The 18,511-nt window shown below is 42.3% G+C and overlaps 1 protein-coding gene across 2 annotated transcripts in view; it reads right to left on the bottom strand.

Moving 5' to 3' along the window:
• The window catches only part of ddb1 (damage-specific DNA binding protein 1), a 119,266-nt gene that overhangs the window by 91,116 nt on the left and 9,639 nt on the right, over positions 1 to 18,511 (bottom strand). For both annotated transcript variants that reach the window (XR_013933526.1, XM_080434512.1), the window contains exons 4-7: positions 17,773 to 17,994; positions 14,782 to 14,896; positions 13,759 to 13,856; positions 5,289 to 5,447 (exon numbers count right to left, since the gene is read on the bottom strand). Coding sequence is in view for 1 of the 2 variants with exons in the window: in XM_080434512.1 (XP_080290638.1) it covers positions 5,289 to 5,447; positions 13,759 to 13,856; positions 14,782 to 14,896; positions 17,773 to 17,994 (594 nt within the window). In the remaining variant the exon portion in view is untranslated. The remainder of the gene's footprint in view (positions 1 to 5,288; positions 5,448 to 13,758; positions 13,857 to 14,781; positions 14,897 to 17,772; positions 17,995 to 18,511) is intronic.

Genomic DNA, 18,511 nt, shown 5'->3' with positions numbered 1-18,511 from the left:
GCTAGCAGAGAGCTCCATGCTACACTATATACTGAATGACTGTGGGGCTGGTTATTTATCAGGCTGTGTGTAGGAGTGCTGCATGGGCTCCAAAAACACATTCATTACAAAACATGCTTTCAGAGTCCATCTGCTCGTCAGGGAGGTGGTGCACTCTCTGACAGGGGCTGCTGGAATGGATTTTTTCATCCAGTATTTCATCCATATCAGTGAAAACTGATGATGATATTACGCTGTGAATGTTACTTTGGTCTCTTTGGGCGCTAGGCAACGTATTGATATTTATTTGTTTTATGGGTCTCATCGTTCTAATCGAATCACGGGATAGTTGTAGTCCGTTAGTGATGCTTTTAATTTTGTCCTCGTATCTAGCGGTCAATAACTGTGCCTAACTTTTGAAACTAGGGTGACAGTTTGGTCCAAATAAAATCCATACTTTTATTAGGATTTCCTCAGTCAAGAAGACTGTGTGGACACTGGACAGCAGTGGTGTAAAGTAACTAAGTACATTTATTCAAGTACTTTACTTAAGTAAAACTTTTAGCCTTTTTTCACTTTCTTCAGTATTTCCATTTTTCAATACTTTTACTTCTACTCCACTACATCTCAGAGGCAAATATTGTACTTTTTACTCCACTAGAATTATTTGACAGCTTTAGTTACTAGTTACTTTGCAGATTTCGGCCATTTGAAAATAACAGCTCTTCAAGCTCACAATTCAAGCCCACGATTTTGTAACCCTTTTTCACCCGGTGCCAATTTTCTAAGTGATCCTGGGCGCTACACTCCCCCCACAGCCTAAGCCTAAGCCCAAGCTCATGCCTCCTTCAATGCATGAGAGCCAACTGACCTTCTTAACACCTGACAGGGGGGAGTTTCCCCGGTAGGACGTAGTGCGTGGAAGGAACACGTTATTCCAACAAGTTCCTTTCCCCTCCAGCGACCAGGATTACTACATGTTTTTGTGAGGGTATTAACTACCCTAGGAGACACGGGGAGAACATGCAAACTCCACACAGAGTAGGCCCTTTCGCCAACCCCACCTAGGGTATGGGCGCTGATGACGCGGAGGAGAAGGCGACATCGCTGAAGACTGCGCCACCGTGCCCCCGTACTTTTACTCAAGTATATTTTGAACCCTGGACTTCTGCTTGTAACAGAGTATATCTACATTGCAGTATTTATTTGTTGTTGTGATCAATTGTTTTTATTTATCATATCAGCAGATTATGCTACATCGCAGTATTAATACTTTTACTTAAGTAAAACATGCGAGTACTTCTGTGAGTGTTGGGAAAGTGCAGCAGAAGGTGCACAGGGCTTCCATACATAAGTAATAAGGGTGCTGCTCAGGTGGGCAGAACACAGCAGAACTGGTACTCCGTCTGTACTGTGAGTAACGACCCAATCCAAGCACGTCTGGAACTTAATGTTGTTCATGAATAGTGTTTCCACACACAGCCTGAATGAAAGAAACGTTTCACCAGCCTCTGCTCAAACCAGGGGACAAAAAGCACAGCCCGACGGGCAACCAGGCAGTCCATGTTGAGAGCATCAAATGACAATTAATGTCTAATAATAACATGCGTCTTCCCCTGAGACTTGAGAAACAGTGCCACCTGCTGCTCATCTCATGAACCATCTCCTTAAAGTAGTAGTTCACCCAAAAAAAATCTTATTTTCAATTAATTAAACACCTCATGAAGCATTGAATTCATGGAGATTTTTTTGTTTTTATCGCATTCCTGAGCCAATAATTTGAGAACTGGCGGTCTCTCAGGTAGGAGACACAAGGAGTCTCCTTTGTGTCTCCTACCGGATACATTAGCATCTTTATTATAGAGCACAGAAGTCCTGACGTCACTCGTTCATCCCCTGGTTTGTAAAGTAATTTCTCTATGGAGAATAACATTGGGTCATCTTAGAATCGTCTCAAATAAGAATTGTGGTCCAAAAATAAACAAACTCTCTCAGCGATATAGTCAGGGAGGAGGCTCTGTCTCGTTTATGATAGTCAGTCACTTATATTTGATACAGTCTGTTTCTGGCGATAATTTAACTAATTCGGCGGAAGTAACATTAGCGTTTTCTCACCGTCAGTTGATGCTTCATATCCATAAGAGTAAAACCGCCGGGATCATTTGTTTATTTTTGTAACACAGTTCTTATTTGACACGATATTAATAAGTCTATGGGGATTCAGAATGGGGGTGGAAAACCGCGAACCAGGTAGACAAACCTAGGATGTGTAAATTACGTCAGACTTCGGTGCTCTATTATCATCAAATTATTGACTCAGGAATGTGACCAAAACAAAAAAATCTCCAATAATTAAATGCTTCAAGGTATGTGTAATTGATAGAAAATAAGTCATTTTTTGGGTGAACTACTTCTTTAACATTCGCATAATATTCACATTTTCTTTTTGCTGGTTTTCTGACAATTCCGTTAATATTTTGTGATGCACTGTGATGGAAAACAAAATGATGAGACGATATCAATACGCTGCCCATCCCTGAGAAACATATCAACATCTATGGGCTGTTATGCCCAATAATATACTGGATGAGAATCCATTTCAGCAGCCCCTGTCAGAGAGTGCACCACCTTCCCTGACGAGCATATCGACTCTGAAAGCATGTTTTGTAATGAATGTGTTTTTGGAGCCCATGCAGCACTCCTACACAGTCAGCCTGATAAATAACCAGCCCCACAGCCATTCAGTATAGTGTAGCATGGAGCTCTCTGCTAGCTAACGCCTCAATAAGTCATTAGCAGCCACCTGCCAGGCACTGACTGTCTGCTTTGCAACACGGTACTCGGTTCCGGGCGTTGTTGTATATTCTTATTGTACTGCTGCTTCTAAAGCAACGTATAATGGAAGAGGTGAGAACTTGTAAACAGCCCCACAGAGAGAGGAGACAATTTCCCTGCTCCTCTGAAGGAGCGTGTGGACGCGAGGAGACGAGCGATTAGATGCAGGCAGCGGAATGCTTTGGGACTAAATGATGAGATGTCAGTCAACACACACAGAAACAGACCAAGCTGTAAAACCTTGTATGTCCAAAAAACCCTCCTTTTGGCAGAGTGAGTTATTTTCGCTCTTAAGGACACTGACAGGACACTGAAGTATAAAACATAAAAATGTATGAGAACATAAATGAAATATGGATACATATTATATGGATATATATGTATATATGGATACAAGGTTTCTGCCTGACAGCCACAAAAGCCACAAGGCAAAAAGAGAGCAGGTGAACAAGCAAATGAAAGACGGAGAAGGCGAGCATGATGGATGGACAGAGACAGTGAGACAGACGGAGAGAGAGAGAAAGAGGGAGAGAGGGGTAGGAGGAGGGACGATTGACACGCCTACTAATTCATCTTCAATGAGAGGTGGACGACAACGTTGGGAAGTGCGAACAAATTGAAGGGCGAGGCGGCAGGCTGTGTGCGATCCCGTGAAACCGACGCGCCCGTGCTCGTGCCACGCTAGTGGTGGAAAAAGTACTTAAATGTTTTACTTAAGTAAAAGTATCAATACAGCAATATAGAAGTACTCCGTTACAAGTAAAAGTCCGGAATTCTAAATTTACTTGAGTAAAAGTACAAAAGTATTGGTAACAAAATGTACTTAAAGTACCAAAAGTAAAACCAAAAGTAAAAGTACTAAAATATTTGAAAATAGCCGATCTACAAGCTCACAACGCGTCGCGATGCGACACGTTGTGAGCTTGTAGATCTGCTATTTTCAAATAGCCTATATATAACATAGGGCTAAAGTGGTTAATGAATGTTTTATAATATCATCATTTATATCTGAAAAGTAACTAGTAACTAAAGTTTTAAAATAATTGTAGTGGAGTAAAAGTACAATATTTGCCTCTGATATGTAGTGGAGTAGAAGTTAAATGTATTGGAAATTGGAAATACTCAAGTAAAGTACAAATACCTCAAAATTGTACTTAAGTACAGTACTTAAGTAAATGTAATTAGTTACTTTACACCACTGTGCCACGCACACGTTCGCCCGTGAAAAGAGCTGGATTGTGGGGTTAGCTTTCAGGCTGAACGCCTGGCGTTTACTCGCAGAGCTGTTTTCTGTCCGTGTTCGCCGCGACCAGCGTTCTTCCAACGTCACACAGTAGCCTCGCCCTACTGGGCGGGGCTTCTTTCGCTCTACATTAGAAGAGTTGGGAACGGTGACGACACTACTTTTTCCCAACAACCACCGACTACTTTTTTTCGCCGATAAAAGTATAGTTTTGGACCACGACTGAGGGGCGCAGTCACAAGCCAACTTGAGCCACGAGAAGCACCACCGAGCGAGCGCTAAAGCGTACGAGTTGCCGTGCTGAACGTTGCGAGGTTCGCCTGAGCCTACTCAGCCCCGTCCCGAGTTATGTACCGATAGGCACAGAATCGTAAATTATCACCCCCCCCCCCCGAGAGACAGCGAGGGAGACAGAAACGGAAGAAAGCGATAGAAAGACAGCTGGAGAGACGGAGAGTGGTCCCCTCCTCTCCCAGAGACTGACAGATGGAGAGACAGAGACAGACAGATGGAGAGACAGACAGGTCCCCTCCTCTCCCAGAGACTGACAGATGGAGAGACAGAGACAGACATAGACAGAGACATGTACCCACCTCTCCCAGAGACTGACAGATGGAGAGACATAGACAGAGACGTGTACCCACCTCTCCCAGCAGCTCTACATGCAGGTCCTTCAGAGACAGACAGATGGAGAGACAGAGACATAGACAGGTCCCCACCTCTCCCAGAGACTAATCTCTCAAGAACCAATTCTGCTCTGCGTTTGAATCTGTCGGTAGCCGTGTTGACAACCCGTGCGCATTGGTTACAAGTGGGCGTGCTGTCAGATCAGGAAGCAGGCCGCGCTTTACCCAATCAAATGTAGTGGGCGGGATTTACGTGTGTGCCGTTCCTTCCCCACTAGAAACAAACCGAAACTCATTTAACAATAGCGTCCTCGAAGCCGACAAGACCACGGAAAGTTAGTAACATTTTAACTTGCTCTTTCATCATAGAAACAAGTGGGCTTATAACCAAAACGATCCATGTTCTTTGGGAGAATTGGTGTTAGTGCTCCGTGGAGAAATATTGTTAGTGGGAATGAAAACATAGTCGCACCACCGGAAGTGAAAGGCTGAAGGCAGACCAAAGTGAATAAGTAAAAAACAGCAGAGGGCGCTGTTTTTCCTTTTTATTTGGTTCCCAGATCGCCCAGAGACAGACAGCTGTAGAGACAGAGACATGTACCCACCTCTCCCAGCAGCTCCACATGGAGGTCCTTCAGCACCACGGCTCCGTCCATCAGCTCCTCCTTCTCCAGCAGCAGCATGAACAGACGTCCCTCCATGTCCCCCAGCAGGTAGCGGGACCCGTTGGGATCCACCCGGTTGTGGCACACTATGGTGCTTTGCTGCAACACACACACAATGTTGTGACAGTCAATAACTCTCAAGGAACAGCAATGCCAAGCTTTTCACTTCATTGTGGTTATATATCAGGTCCACAATTTGGTTTGTTTGTTTCTATTTATTTTATTTACTGTGTATTGATTCCATTAAGACCGGGAACGCATCTGTGTCATTGTAACAGTTCTTTGGCAATTCAAAAATAACAGATCTACAAGCTCAGAGCTATGATGCTTTTTTTTTTAAAATGTGTGCAAATCTTTTTACTTAGTTTTCTGAAAAACTGGTTCTCAAACTTTTTCATGTCAAGGACCCCCAAAATTACATATATTTGGCCGCCGACCCCAACAAAATGTGTTGTTCCATGGACCTCCCCAGAAGCAAAGATTTTAGTTACAAATGTTGTTTAAAAAGACTTGCACACACTTTCATTTTTTTTTCTAAAATGGCAGATCTACAAGCTCATAGCGCGGCACTCGGTGCCGCGCTATGAGCTTGTATATCTGCTATTTCTGTATAGCCCAAAGAAATCTAAAATGACACAGATGTGTTCCCGGATTGAATGGGTTAACCAGTCCCATTGACAATTGTTCTCTCTTTTACCGAACAAGAAAGCGAAACACATAAAAAAAAAAATTAAATCAGGGGTTCTCAAAGTGGGGTCCAGGGACCTTCAGGGTTCCAAAATGTGCCCTTACAGGTCAGTTACTCTGAGAGTGTACAAATGGAACCAAATTGACTCTTACGGGCCCAAATTCTGGTTCCATTTGTACACTCTCAAAGTTATAGAGGTCCTTTAAATCAAGTTTACAGTTTCAAAAGTTTGAGAACCGCTTAACTGCATTAAATACAGTCACACAAACTCAAGTAACACGGCTACAGACCTCATTTTAGTGTGAAGTAAACTTCTTAAAAATCACCCAAAGGGGATTAAGTGCTCCAGTTTAGCGTCTTTATATGGAACTGATTCCAGGACCATGGAGCATAAAAAGTGTCAAACAATATTAGCCACTTTAAACCTGGTGTGTGTGAACCTATTTTGGGCACGTCTGTATACTGTAGTCGGAAATCTTCAAAAGAAAAAAGCATATCTACAAGCTCACACCAATGCCAGGGTGTTCCATAAGCGCCAGCTGCCAGCCCGGATAGCCATACATTAAAACATCTCCAGCACGCTATTTTCTTTAACTAACTTTTTATACTTCTCATTTATTTTTTAAATCTTTTTTCTCCCCAATTTAGTCGTGATTATGCTAATTAATTCCTCCCCCCTACACATTTCTCTGGCAGAGAGCGGGTCTACCACCAGTGGAAGAGGAGATTAAGAGAAGAAGGTGGAGATGGATTGGCCACACACTCCGGAAGCCCAATACCAGCATCACGAGACAAGCCCTTGCTTAGATGTAACCCGCCAGGCACAAGAAAGAGGGGAAGGCCAAAGAACACCTGGCGCAGGGACCTGGAGACTGACATGGAAACAGCTGGAAAAAGAAGGCCCAGGATAGAGGACTCTGGCCGACTGTAGTCAACGGCCTACGCTCCATGAAAAGGAGCGATAGGCATAAGTAAGTAAGTAGACATTTCTGTGTTGTCACGATTACAAATTTAAGTTGACGATTAATTGTCACTCAATTAATTGTGACTGACGATTTAATTGTGTTTTTGTCGTTGAGCATTATGAATACAATTTTGATTTCAGTTTGGTTTTTAGGCTTAATTTAAAATCACAAATTGTACAATGCAGATATGACAAATAACGTATACAAAGAAATTACTGACACATAATCATTTTATACTTAAAAAATGTAAAAAATAGAAATAGCAGATCTACAAGCTTACAACGTGTCACTTTGTGACGAGTTGTAAGCTTGTAGATCTGCTATTTCTGCTATTCTTTTGAAAATGATTGAAAATGTATGAACATTTTTCAACATGGAAACGATGATGACGATTATGCAAAAATAATTGCGATTATCACAAATAATTGTGATGAGGCGATTATGTAATACTTGTGACAGGCCTAGCCCCTCAGGCATTTCTGTGTTGTCACTGCTGTTGTATCCTACTGAATCACCCGCCAGTGAGGAGCCCCCACCGGAAGCACAGTGAAAAGGTAAGAAAATCGAAAAACCTCTGGCAGTCTGGGCCTTATTTAGTTGTATATACTCTGGCAGTTAAAGAGTTAACCACTTGAACCCTAGCATCCCTTTTCTGAGGAGAACTCGCAGCGCGAGGCGGTTGTGAGCTTGCAGATCTGCTATTTTTGGCAAAGAGGTATATAGGTGTAGAGGGGAAAAAGAGCAGACCAAGTGAAGAAAAAAAAAGTTGGCCTGAAAAACGTTGAAGACCCCTGGTGTAAGGAGCTCTGCATCTAACTGGCATCTGAGCACTTGTTACGAAATCAAACCTTGGCTAAATGAGCAGTTCTCTATGAGGCCCTTATTTGAGCTTGGTGTGAAAGGGTAGGCAGAGACGGAGTGCAATGTGGTAACAAGATCAGAATTTCATCAGGCTTAATGGGTGATACGGATCAATCTACTTATTAAAACAGAATAATGGATAAATGAGATCATGCGTGTCAAATATAACAATGGTCTCAATAAAACATCCCATTGATCGACAGCTACACCCCTCTCATAGTGTATGAATGTGATATTATTGAACACTTTTATTTTATCATATTACAGAGTATGTTAAATAAAAAATGTGAAAACCTCATCTAAAGTAATGGGTGCTTTCATCTGGAGAAAGCTGCTCAAGCATGGAAAATAGAGCCATAAAAACATCCACAATCACACGCACGTGTGTGCACAACGCCTTGCATCTACTTATTTTTTGGGCCCAGCTCGCTGGACATTGTACACGCTTCAGGGCTGGGCAAGTTTGATGATGGAGAGGGCCACTATATTTCCACACTCACTCCAGAGGGCCACATTGCATATACTGTCGGGCAATTCTATGTCACACAAAAGTAGCAAAAATAGCTGATCTACAAGCTCAAAACGTGTCGCAGTGCGACTGTGCGACACGTTTTGAGCTTGTAGATCTGCTATTTGTGCTACTTTTGAAGAATCCTGTCTTTTGTTTTGCTATTTTTTAATTGGAATCCTGATTTGTTTGTGTTATTTTTTATTTATTTTTAATTGGAATCCTGAAAAGTAACATTTGAATTTAATTAAAAATGCACTTAGTTATCCTTATGTTAAATTTATGGACTTAAATACAAATACATTGGACATAAAAAAGACATTAAGCTACTAATATAGACTGAAGTAATTAAAGCGGGTCATGTTTGGAATTGTAACAGCTGAAATCAATAATATATCAGTATTCCGATATTAACATGCGGGCCGCATTAAGTGAAGGTGGGGGGGCCGAAAGTGGCCCCCGGACCGCCAGTTCTCCATGTATGCGCTAGTGGAACACCCTGTGAATGCATGTACATGTTCATGCGTGCGTCTTGTTAAATATTCACAAGAACGTTCACCAGGAGCTGATTCACACACACAAAGATGTACTGTAAGTGCCACTGTGTGATTGTGACGATGAAAGAGAAACGGCTTCGTTTCAGAGTGGAATAGACTTGGTTTCAGAGTGGAATACTAACGAATGGAAGACCACACAGTCAGGCACTCAAAGTTAAAGAAGATTATGATTTCACCTTCATAACATATTGGTTTTCAATAGTCGCATAGCAACAGCAACGAGCTGCTTAACCCATTCAAACCCGGAACGCATCTGTGTCACTTTTAGATTTCTTTTGGGCTATTCAAAAATAGCAGATATACAAGCTCATAGCGCGGCACCGAGTGCCGCGCTATGAGCTTGTAGATCGGCTATTTTTTGAAAATGTGTACAAATCTTTGCTTCTAGGGATCCCTGGAACAAAATATTTTGAGATGAGGGGGGTTCGCGAACAATACATGTCATTTTGGGGGTCCTTGACATGAAAAAAGTTTGAGAACCACTGATATTATAGCAGCATAAGTAAAAAATAAATAAAATGATTTAGAAGACATTTGTAGAATCAGCCAGAAGCAAAGATTTGAGTTAAAAATGTTCGCTTTAACACATTGACTGCCAGAGTTTATTCATAATGTACTCAAACCCCTTGCCAGCGATTTGCGTGTTTATTTTTTTTGTTATTTTGTTATAAATTAATTTAAGTTTCTCTGGCTGCGGCTATAAACACATACAAGGATCGACCAGCAGAGAGCAGCAAATTGACACCTCGATGACTCGCTGACTCACTCACCCCCTCCAAACAGGCTCAAACAGTCAAATACGTCATAACCGGATGTGACGTTTTCGACAATCGCCGATCGCCGACTAGACCGTTGTGATACACGACGACGATGACTGTTAGTCACCCAGACCAAAGAAAATAGAAGTGGAGTTCTCTGTTCGTTTTTTATACCGTGTGAAAAAACTTGTTTTTCCCTATTCTGGCCGAAAATGACCAGGGAAAAAAAATGTGACCCGGAAACAGAATCTTGTTATGCATCCGGCTCCGGGTGAGTGTGACGTAAGTGGAAAACGCAACCGATGATGAAAAATAAACAGAACAGCGCGATCACAGATTAAACAATGAAAATTCCAAAGAACCGAGTTAACTCGTTCTTCAGAATTGCGGCACGCAAGCGATGGATTTGAAAAGCGAATTAACTCGATCTAGGCAATCAATGTTAAAAAACGTAATATATTCAAAGATTTGCACAGCTTTTCACGATTTTTCAAAAACAATTGCTGACCTACAAGCTCGTAGATCGGTTATTTTTGAATAGCCAAAAGTATAAAATAATGGTTATAGCTTAAAAAATAATCTAAAATGACACAGCAGTATTCGTTCCCGGATTGAATGTGTTAACACTCCATTCATGTATGAGAACACTTGGCTCATAATGTCTGCCAGGCAGGCCTGGATCTAAGGTGTGAGCTTGACCGTGGTGCATACAGTTTTGGAGACAGTACAGAAAACACTTCAACAAGCAGAATTTGTTTTACTGTACGTGCTGCTGCTGCTGAGGCCAAATGAGGAACATTAAACAGCTTTTGGAACATTTCCAGATGCTTTAGTCAAGTGTGTTGTCTTGCCTTGTAAGCAAGAACTGGGCTTTAGGAGGGGGAAAAAGGCAGACTTCAGCCCTTAAGATGTTTGCTCCTCGATTAATGTTTACTGTTTGGGGTGAAAATCTGTTTTGTTGCAAGTAACACTGGTTTAGCAGAGGAAAACAGCCCAGTTACAATCGTTAATTAAAGCTGGTTTTGCTGCTGCTAATTGACTTGTTCCGAGTTATCAGCATATTTCTAAAATCCTCAACAGTTGAAGACGGCGTACTACTGTAGAATGTAGATATTACCGTGGGAAAACGAAGCTAGAGGAATTGACGGAACACAAACAGACAAATTAACTTAATTAATTTAGCAGACGGCTGTTTATGATGAACAAAGAGCTCAACAGTTAATTGAACCAATTGATTTAATCCATTTTAATAAAAATTAATAGACTTCAGAAAATAGCCACTCTACAGGCTCACAACGCGTTGACAGCTTGTGGATCACTATTTTGGCATGGACACCGTAGTTATATATTAGGGTTACCTGGGTTAGAGTTAGGACTAATCGGACTAATTGATTTAGCTGATTTTAAAACAAAATCTGTGTGGATTCGTTGATAAAGTCCCCTCAAAGAGTGCCGCGCTATGAGCTTGTAGATCTGCAATTTATGTTTTTTAAATGGTTAAGATTTGTGCAAATCTTTCATTATATATATTCTTTTAAAGCGAACATTTGTAACTCCAATCTTTGCTTCTGGAATAATTGGTCTGCGGTCAAATCCTCCTATAATTCTACAAAGCTCTGTGAGTGAGCACGTCCCCCAAAATCTCTTCTGCCCGGTTCTCCTCAATGGCTGGAGCAATTGATCTGCATTTACGCACAGCCATTGACCATTATTACCATGTGCCATGAAACAAGAGGACCATGACGCACTTTGGGTGCTCATATCCCCCGACGGGTCTGTTCTAGTACATATAATTGTTGTCGTTTGTTGCTATATAAGTGGTGCTCAAACTTTTTCCATGTCAAGGATCCCCAAAATTACATGTATTTGGGCCGCAGACCACCATCTCAAAATATTTTGTTCCAGGGACCCCCAGAAGCAAATTTTTTTGTTAAAAATGTTCGCTTTAAAAAAAAATATTGGATTGGATCGGTACTCTGTACCAACCGATACACATGCAAGCTATGGGTATCGGAATCATTATCAGGAAGGATAAAAGTGGTACCGGTGCATCTCTGGTGCTGAAGTGTACGATCAAGCACAAACAAAAGTGAAACCTTCCATCTAGAAGTGAGCCCAGCGGTGCAGTGAGAGTGAGAGAACACTCCTAATTATAGACACGAGACAGTCTTTGAGCTTCAGCACATAGTTAGAGACCCACGTCTTCATCTTCAACACGTTGAACAACACTCAACTCTGAGAACAAAGTGATGCCGTACATCTGAGACACACTGGCTTTAAATAATAATAATATGCGTGTTAAAGAGATGTCAATATTTGGGGCATTTTGACTGTTTTAAAAAACACCCAAAACTTTTCAGTGCTATGGAGACTGCACACGAAACACCCCCAAAAAGAATCCATCATGAATTAACCACTTAACCGCAGATTCTAAAAACGCCTTCTAAATCCTGACCTAAGTTTTCTGAAAAACTGAAAAAAATGACAAAAACATTATGTTGCTATATGCTGTACGTAGCAACAGGAAACCCAAAAAGGGTTCCCGTCTTGAAAGGTATAGTTACAAACAGGGGTTCCCGCCCAAAATGGGTTAAGCGCTAATTTTAAATAGCCGGTCTAACAAGCTCACAACGTGTTGTTATCGCATGGGGAGCTTTTAGATCTGCTATTTTCACTATTGAAATTCATTTTTATTTATTTTTTATTCATGGGTTTTATTTACTTTTGTATTTCTTTTATTTTTTATTTCAGATTTTCAAAACTCTTTTTGAATCTGTTTTTGGAGAGGAGGCTGCTCATTGGCTCATGGCTGTGTGAGACAGCCCTCTGGTCATTGAGGACCCCGGCGTACAAGCATGCGAGTGCTATGGACATGATTGATAACCAAAAGCGGGCCCTCAGCCTATACAAAAGGATGTCTGTGGGACCCGGACGCTAAATCGACTTCTCGATCTGTCAATCCTTTCCGTCCTGTATAACTTTGTAGCGGTGTCCGTTGTGCCGTTGTGTGTGTGTGTCTGTATCCCCGAAGTCAAGTTGGGCTACTGATCTCATAGCCCGCCGGGGACCGTAACCGTGACAACAGAGCCCATAGCCACGTGGCCAAGCCTGAATTCACAAAAACGCTAATAAAAAGATATAGGGTTAAGCTTGAAAAACCCCAGGGTGCGCAAGTTAATGAATGACCGGACAGACACGCAGGGCCGGCGAATTTTTTCCCCCACTCCGGGCCTAAATAGTTTTTTACGTGCACAGTCTCATTGAAACATTGACCACATGTCCTGCTGTGTCCAGGTTTGGCGAGAAAAGTCACACACAAACCTCCACGCACAATGAAGAGCGTGAGCAACACTTCTTTTGGTGGGATTCAAGCGTTAGGGTTAATAATTTAGGAAATGCAAAACAAAAATGGGGTATTTACTCAAAAGTATGGGTCTGTGACCCAAAAAAATGGGCCCGGACCCATTGATTGGGAAACACTGTTTTTAATTTATATACTTATAATATACTGTGAAAAAAAGGCATTTATTTATTATGGTTGCACTCTTAGACAGGTCAACCAGTTGATGCACACCAGCCACACAACACCATTGTCCTGGGTTTAATTCTGACTCACGATTCTGACTCATCTCTCATCTGAAGGAGACTACATAGAGAGGAACATAATCAAACAAAATCTCTGTCTTGCTGCGTGTGTGTGTGTGTGTGTGTTGACGTACTGTCCATATTGTATCGACATGTTTTTTCCACCTACACCATCCACGATAATCTGGCTATCTAGTAGTGCGTACACAACTGAATCATTATGTTGGACACAAAAGTGTCGAACTTATAAAATAAATATCTCCCAGTAGCTTTTCCCTAACAGTATCTTCCACATACAAAAAAGAAATCATCTGAAATCAACCAGGCTGCAGTGCTTTTCATTGAAAAGTAAAACACCACAAAAAGACATAAAAGCTAAAGTAACATCCAATATGTAAAGTGCTATTGTGCAGAGACAGACAGACAAAAAATTCCAAATGCACTGAAAAAGCGTCCTTGTATAATAATAATAATAATAATAAACTCACCTTGATAGTAGGCGGTGCGATGGCCAAGTATTTGTCTCCATTGTGGTACGTGATGGATTCCTGTCCAATGATTATAGCACCCCCAAATGGCTCCGGCACTGAAAGACAGGCCGTAAATGGACCATCATTCACTCTCCAAACACAATTTCACACGCTGACAATCTGTTATAATTCTTCTCAAGTGAAACACTTTGGGTGAGTGAGGAGACAGCGCCGTTTATCAAAGACAGCCCTGTGCGTGACCCAGGGGACTTATTTGTGTCAAATCCTGCATAAATTGTCTTCGCTGCATATTCATCTCTCTAATATTGACACTCGAGTGTGTGCAGCTAGTCTAATGTAGTTGTAGTGTTTTAAAGCTTTAATGTGAGAACTGATGGTTCTTTTGTCTGCAGTTCCACATTAAAGAGGCACTCGGTAACTTGGTTTAACCCATTAAGACCTGAGGCCGATTCTGCAAAATGTCTTCTAAATCCTAACAGTATTCTGAAAAAAACGTATGTTTCTATATCAGTGGTGCTCAAACTTTTTCATGTCAAGGACCCCCAAAATGTATTTGGCCGCAGACCCCCCCATCTCAAAATATTTTGTTCCAGGGACCCCCCAGAAGCAAAGATTTGAGTTAAAAATGTTTAATGTTGCTTTGAAACAATATGTATTCAAAGATTTGCACACATTTTCACGATTTTTCAAAAACAGCAGATCTACAAGCTCATAGCGCGGCACGCGCTATGAGCTTGTATATCTGCTATTTTTGAATAGCCAAAGTGTAAAATAATGCTTTTCAGCTCAAATCAAAAAATGACACAGATGCGTGACCCCCTGATCAAGCAGGCAGACTCTATTAGATAAATGGAAAAAATGTCAGCACTTGCGCAGGAAACCGGGTTCAAATCCGGGGGTAGAAGAGGAAAGTTTGTAATTTACATTAAAAAAACACAAAACGTATGGAGATTTCTGCCCCGACAGCAACGATATGTATAAGTTGGCAAATTAGCAACGCGGCAAACCATCTCTACTCACCAGGGATGACCATGGACGCCTCAGCCTCCACATTCTCCTGTTTCCAGGGACCCTTGTTGAACTCCTTCTCTCTCAGGGACACCTCGTAGGTCTTCACATGGCGGCCTTGGGGGTCCTAAAGAGAGACACACGACACACAGGGGTTAAGACCTTCACAAATACAGTGTTCCCATCTGGCCTCTCCAACAGCCACTCTACCCCTGAGCCACTGCCGCCCCTTATATCTAACTTTTACTTAACCCATTAAGACCTGGAACTGTGTCATTTTTAGATTTGAGCTAAAAAGCATTATTTCACACTTTGGGCTATTCAAAAATAGCAGATATACAAGTTCATAGCGCGGCACTCGGTGCCGCGCTATGAACTTGTAGATCTGCTATTTTTGAAAAATCTTGAAAATGTGTGCAAATCTTTGAAATATATATATATTTAAAGCGAACATTCAAATCTTTGCTTCTGGGGGTCCCTGGAACAACATATTTTGATGGGGGTCCGCGGCCAAATACATATCATTTTGGGGTCCTTGACATGAAAAAGATTGAGCACCACTGATATAGAAACATACGTTTTTTCAGAATACTGTTGAGATTTAGGAGACATGTAGAATCGGCTTCAGGTCTTAACACATTGACCGCCGGGCCCGTAGTTCTACGGGCCGTTAAATCCAACGGTTAAGCGCCGATCCCGTAGCCTACGGGCTGTGGTGCTTTTTCGTTTTTTTCGTTTTTTTTTTTTTTCAATTTTCCAGGGGGACCATTTTCAGTGTAACACCACCCGAAATCGACCGGAAGTGCGATCACGTTTTTTGTTTCCCGTCTGCCTCCATTATAAGTCGTACACAAAAAGCCCTGTAAAACCTGTACAGGACATGTAGTTTTTCATCCTCGCATTTCCCATGTTAACATAAACGATCAGAACTCAAACATGGCGGCTCCGTTTGACACGCGGTCTCGACGAGTAGACACCAGGACATGTGCCCGTTGTTTACAAACAGTGGATCGGGCAATCTAAAGGATTTTAACGGGGCCTATGGCGACCTGAAAAAAACAAAAAACAACAATAAAACCTTGGCACTGGTGAGTACATTATGAGATTAGCCCTTGGTGGTGGATGTGTTAATGGGTAAAACATGAGTCTTCCACCACTGGTTAAAATAGCATCCCCACCAGTTACAAAATCGCCACTAAAACACTGACCACGGGGGGTTTTGTTCACAAGTGAGAGGAAGACGGAGTGGGAGATGGGCCACAGAATGGGCACGGCAGGAGCAGTACCGTGTTCGCTGCACCGCACCGTTGTTGTTGAGCCGAGCCACTGCTCTACCGATCAATCTCCCTTCCTGCCCTCACCTATGCCGGTCATGAAATGTGGGTCATGATGACCGAAAGAACAAGATGGCAGTTACAAGCGGGCCGAGATGGGTTTTCTCAGGAGGGAGGCTGGCACCTCCCCCACGGATAGCAGGGTAAGAAGCTCAGTCACTCAGGAGAGACCGAGTGGAGCCGTTGGCAGCTTGCACAGTAAGGAGGCCAGCAGAGGCGGTTTGGTTTGGGCATCTAGTACCGATGCCTCCTGGGTAGTATACCTCCCTAGGGGAGGATTTTCCAAGGCACAACAAGCTGGGAGGAGGCCACGGGGCAGACCAAGGACCAGATGGGGGGGGATTATATCTCCCACGTTGGCCTTGGAACGCTTCGGAATGAATGCCAAAGTCAGAGCTGGGCAACGTGGCCAGGCCAGGGAAAGAGGAAGCCTGGGGATATTCTCTGCTGGAACTGCTACCTCTGCAACCCAGCTCTGGATAAAGCAGATGAAGATTCCACCACAGTACAGTTCCCTTGATTAAAAATACTGTATGAGATGTGAAAACGACAGGTGGTTTTTAAATGCATGTAAACAGCCAGAACTTGTATTTCCTAGGTTAATTGCCCAACTGTGGACATTCAACAGAAACCGTTTCCATTTCCCCTGCACACACACACACACACACTTTAAAAATGTATTCATGTCCACGTAAAAGGAGAGCATACAAGGACACAAATATTAAAAAGGTACAGTTAAGGTTACATTCACAAAATCATGGCCCATGTCTTCATGATACAATAAGCATATCACTCAGTACTCTATGGGTATAGAGGTTATGGGCGTGACATCATCGTACTCGGAAGTTATGCAGGAACACCTACTGAGTGGCAAAAAACTACTTTCTGTCCTTGACAGCCCATACATCCAAACAGAAAAGTCCTACATGTATCTGATTGTATTAAACGACGTTAAACTCACCAACATGGCAGCTGTACGGAAAGCTTGAATCATCCTCTTTCTATCTGTGTGTTTCGTAAAAATCCACCGTAGACATGTTATGAGCTACTTTGTCAATGAATTCCGTGCAAGTGATTGTTTTCCTAAGTGTCAGAGTTTGGAAGCGCTCGTTTTCAATAACACAACGTCCTGCTGCCTCCTGTATTATGTACAATTTAGAAACAGGTGGTACGCAGGACCGTTGGGTGATTTCCAACGAGCGCTTCCAAACTCCAATGCTCCATGCGGCTTAACTCATTCACTGCCAGAACTTTTTTTTTTTGCGTTTGCCCACTGCCAGAGATTTTTAATTAAAAAAAAAAAGTACTCAGGAGCCGAGATACAAAATGTTTAAGTTAACAAGGAAGTGGATGGGAGTCTAGATCTTCAACAAATCATATCTCCTTGGTCTTTTTTTTTTTAAATTAAAAGTCGTTTTAGTCGTTCTTGGCAGAGGGGGCTTAAAGGACAAAAGTCGTTTTAGTCGTTCTAGGCAGGGAATGAGTTAATGTTTTGCCACTCAGTCTAGATGAGGGGGGGGGGGCGTGTATATGTGGCTACCAATTATGGCAGAGACAGCACAGTACCTACCTTTTTGCCTCCTTTTTTGGGCATCCAAAGGTGTTGAAACCCTCTTAACAACCAGCCTGTGGGTATAATGTCCTAGGCTGCCTCTTTCAGCCTACTAACCTGGTAGATGAAGCAGACGGTCGGCGCCTGGCAGCCGTACAGGAAGTGCACGTCGATGACCTGCAGCTCCTCCAGGCGGATGTTGAAGGCCTTGAGCTCGCGGTTCTCTCTGTCCAGCGGGATGACCTTGAACAGGCCGTCGTACAGCCGCAGGCCGATCATGCGGCACTCTGGGTCCACGATGCCAATGATGCCCGTCTCCGACGGGCGGCCGATGCGATCCTGACAACGTTGACAAGAGATAAGAGACCGTTTAAGTCTAGATCAGTGTTTCTAAACCTTCTTAATGTCATGGACAACCCCCCATTTTTTTGTATTCCTTACACCAGTGGGTCGCAGACCAATTTGTACGGGTTTGCGACTAAATGTCAATTTTTTTTTCTTGTTTCTTACATTTAAAAATATATATATATTATTTCAAAAGATTTTTAAAAGTTTAAACAAAACAATCTCAACTTTATCAGTTAAAAACAACAAAAGCATTTCATAACTGAAATCAAATAATTTCCATGAATAACTAATTTAAAAGTTTAAGAACTAGTGAAAATAGCAGATCTACAAGCTTGTGGGCTTGTAGATCTGCTATTTTCACTTTTTAGCTTAAGACCACTTTTGGGTCTTCAGACTGTAAAATCCTAAAATGTTGATTCAACTTCTGGGTGGGTTAATGCAGAAGGATGCCAAGGACAGGACAGTTGAGTGCGCCACGCAAGGCTTTGTAAAACACCAGAGCTTCACT

The sequence above is a fragment of the Gymnoscopelus braueri genome, assembly GCF_963280865.1.
Source record: "Gymnoscopelus braueri genome assembly, chromosome: 1".
NCBI classification, from domain to species: Eukaryota; Metazoa; Chordata; class Actinopteri; order Myctophiformes; family Myctophidae; genus Gymnoscopelus; species Gymnoscopelus braueri.
Note: the sequence above shows the minus strand (reverse complement) of the source record. Positions and strands in the feature narration are given on the sequence as shown.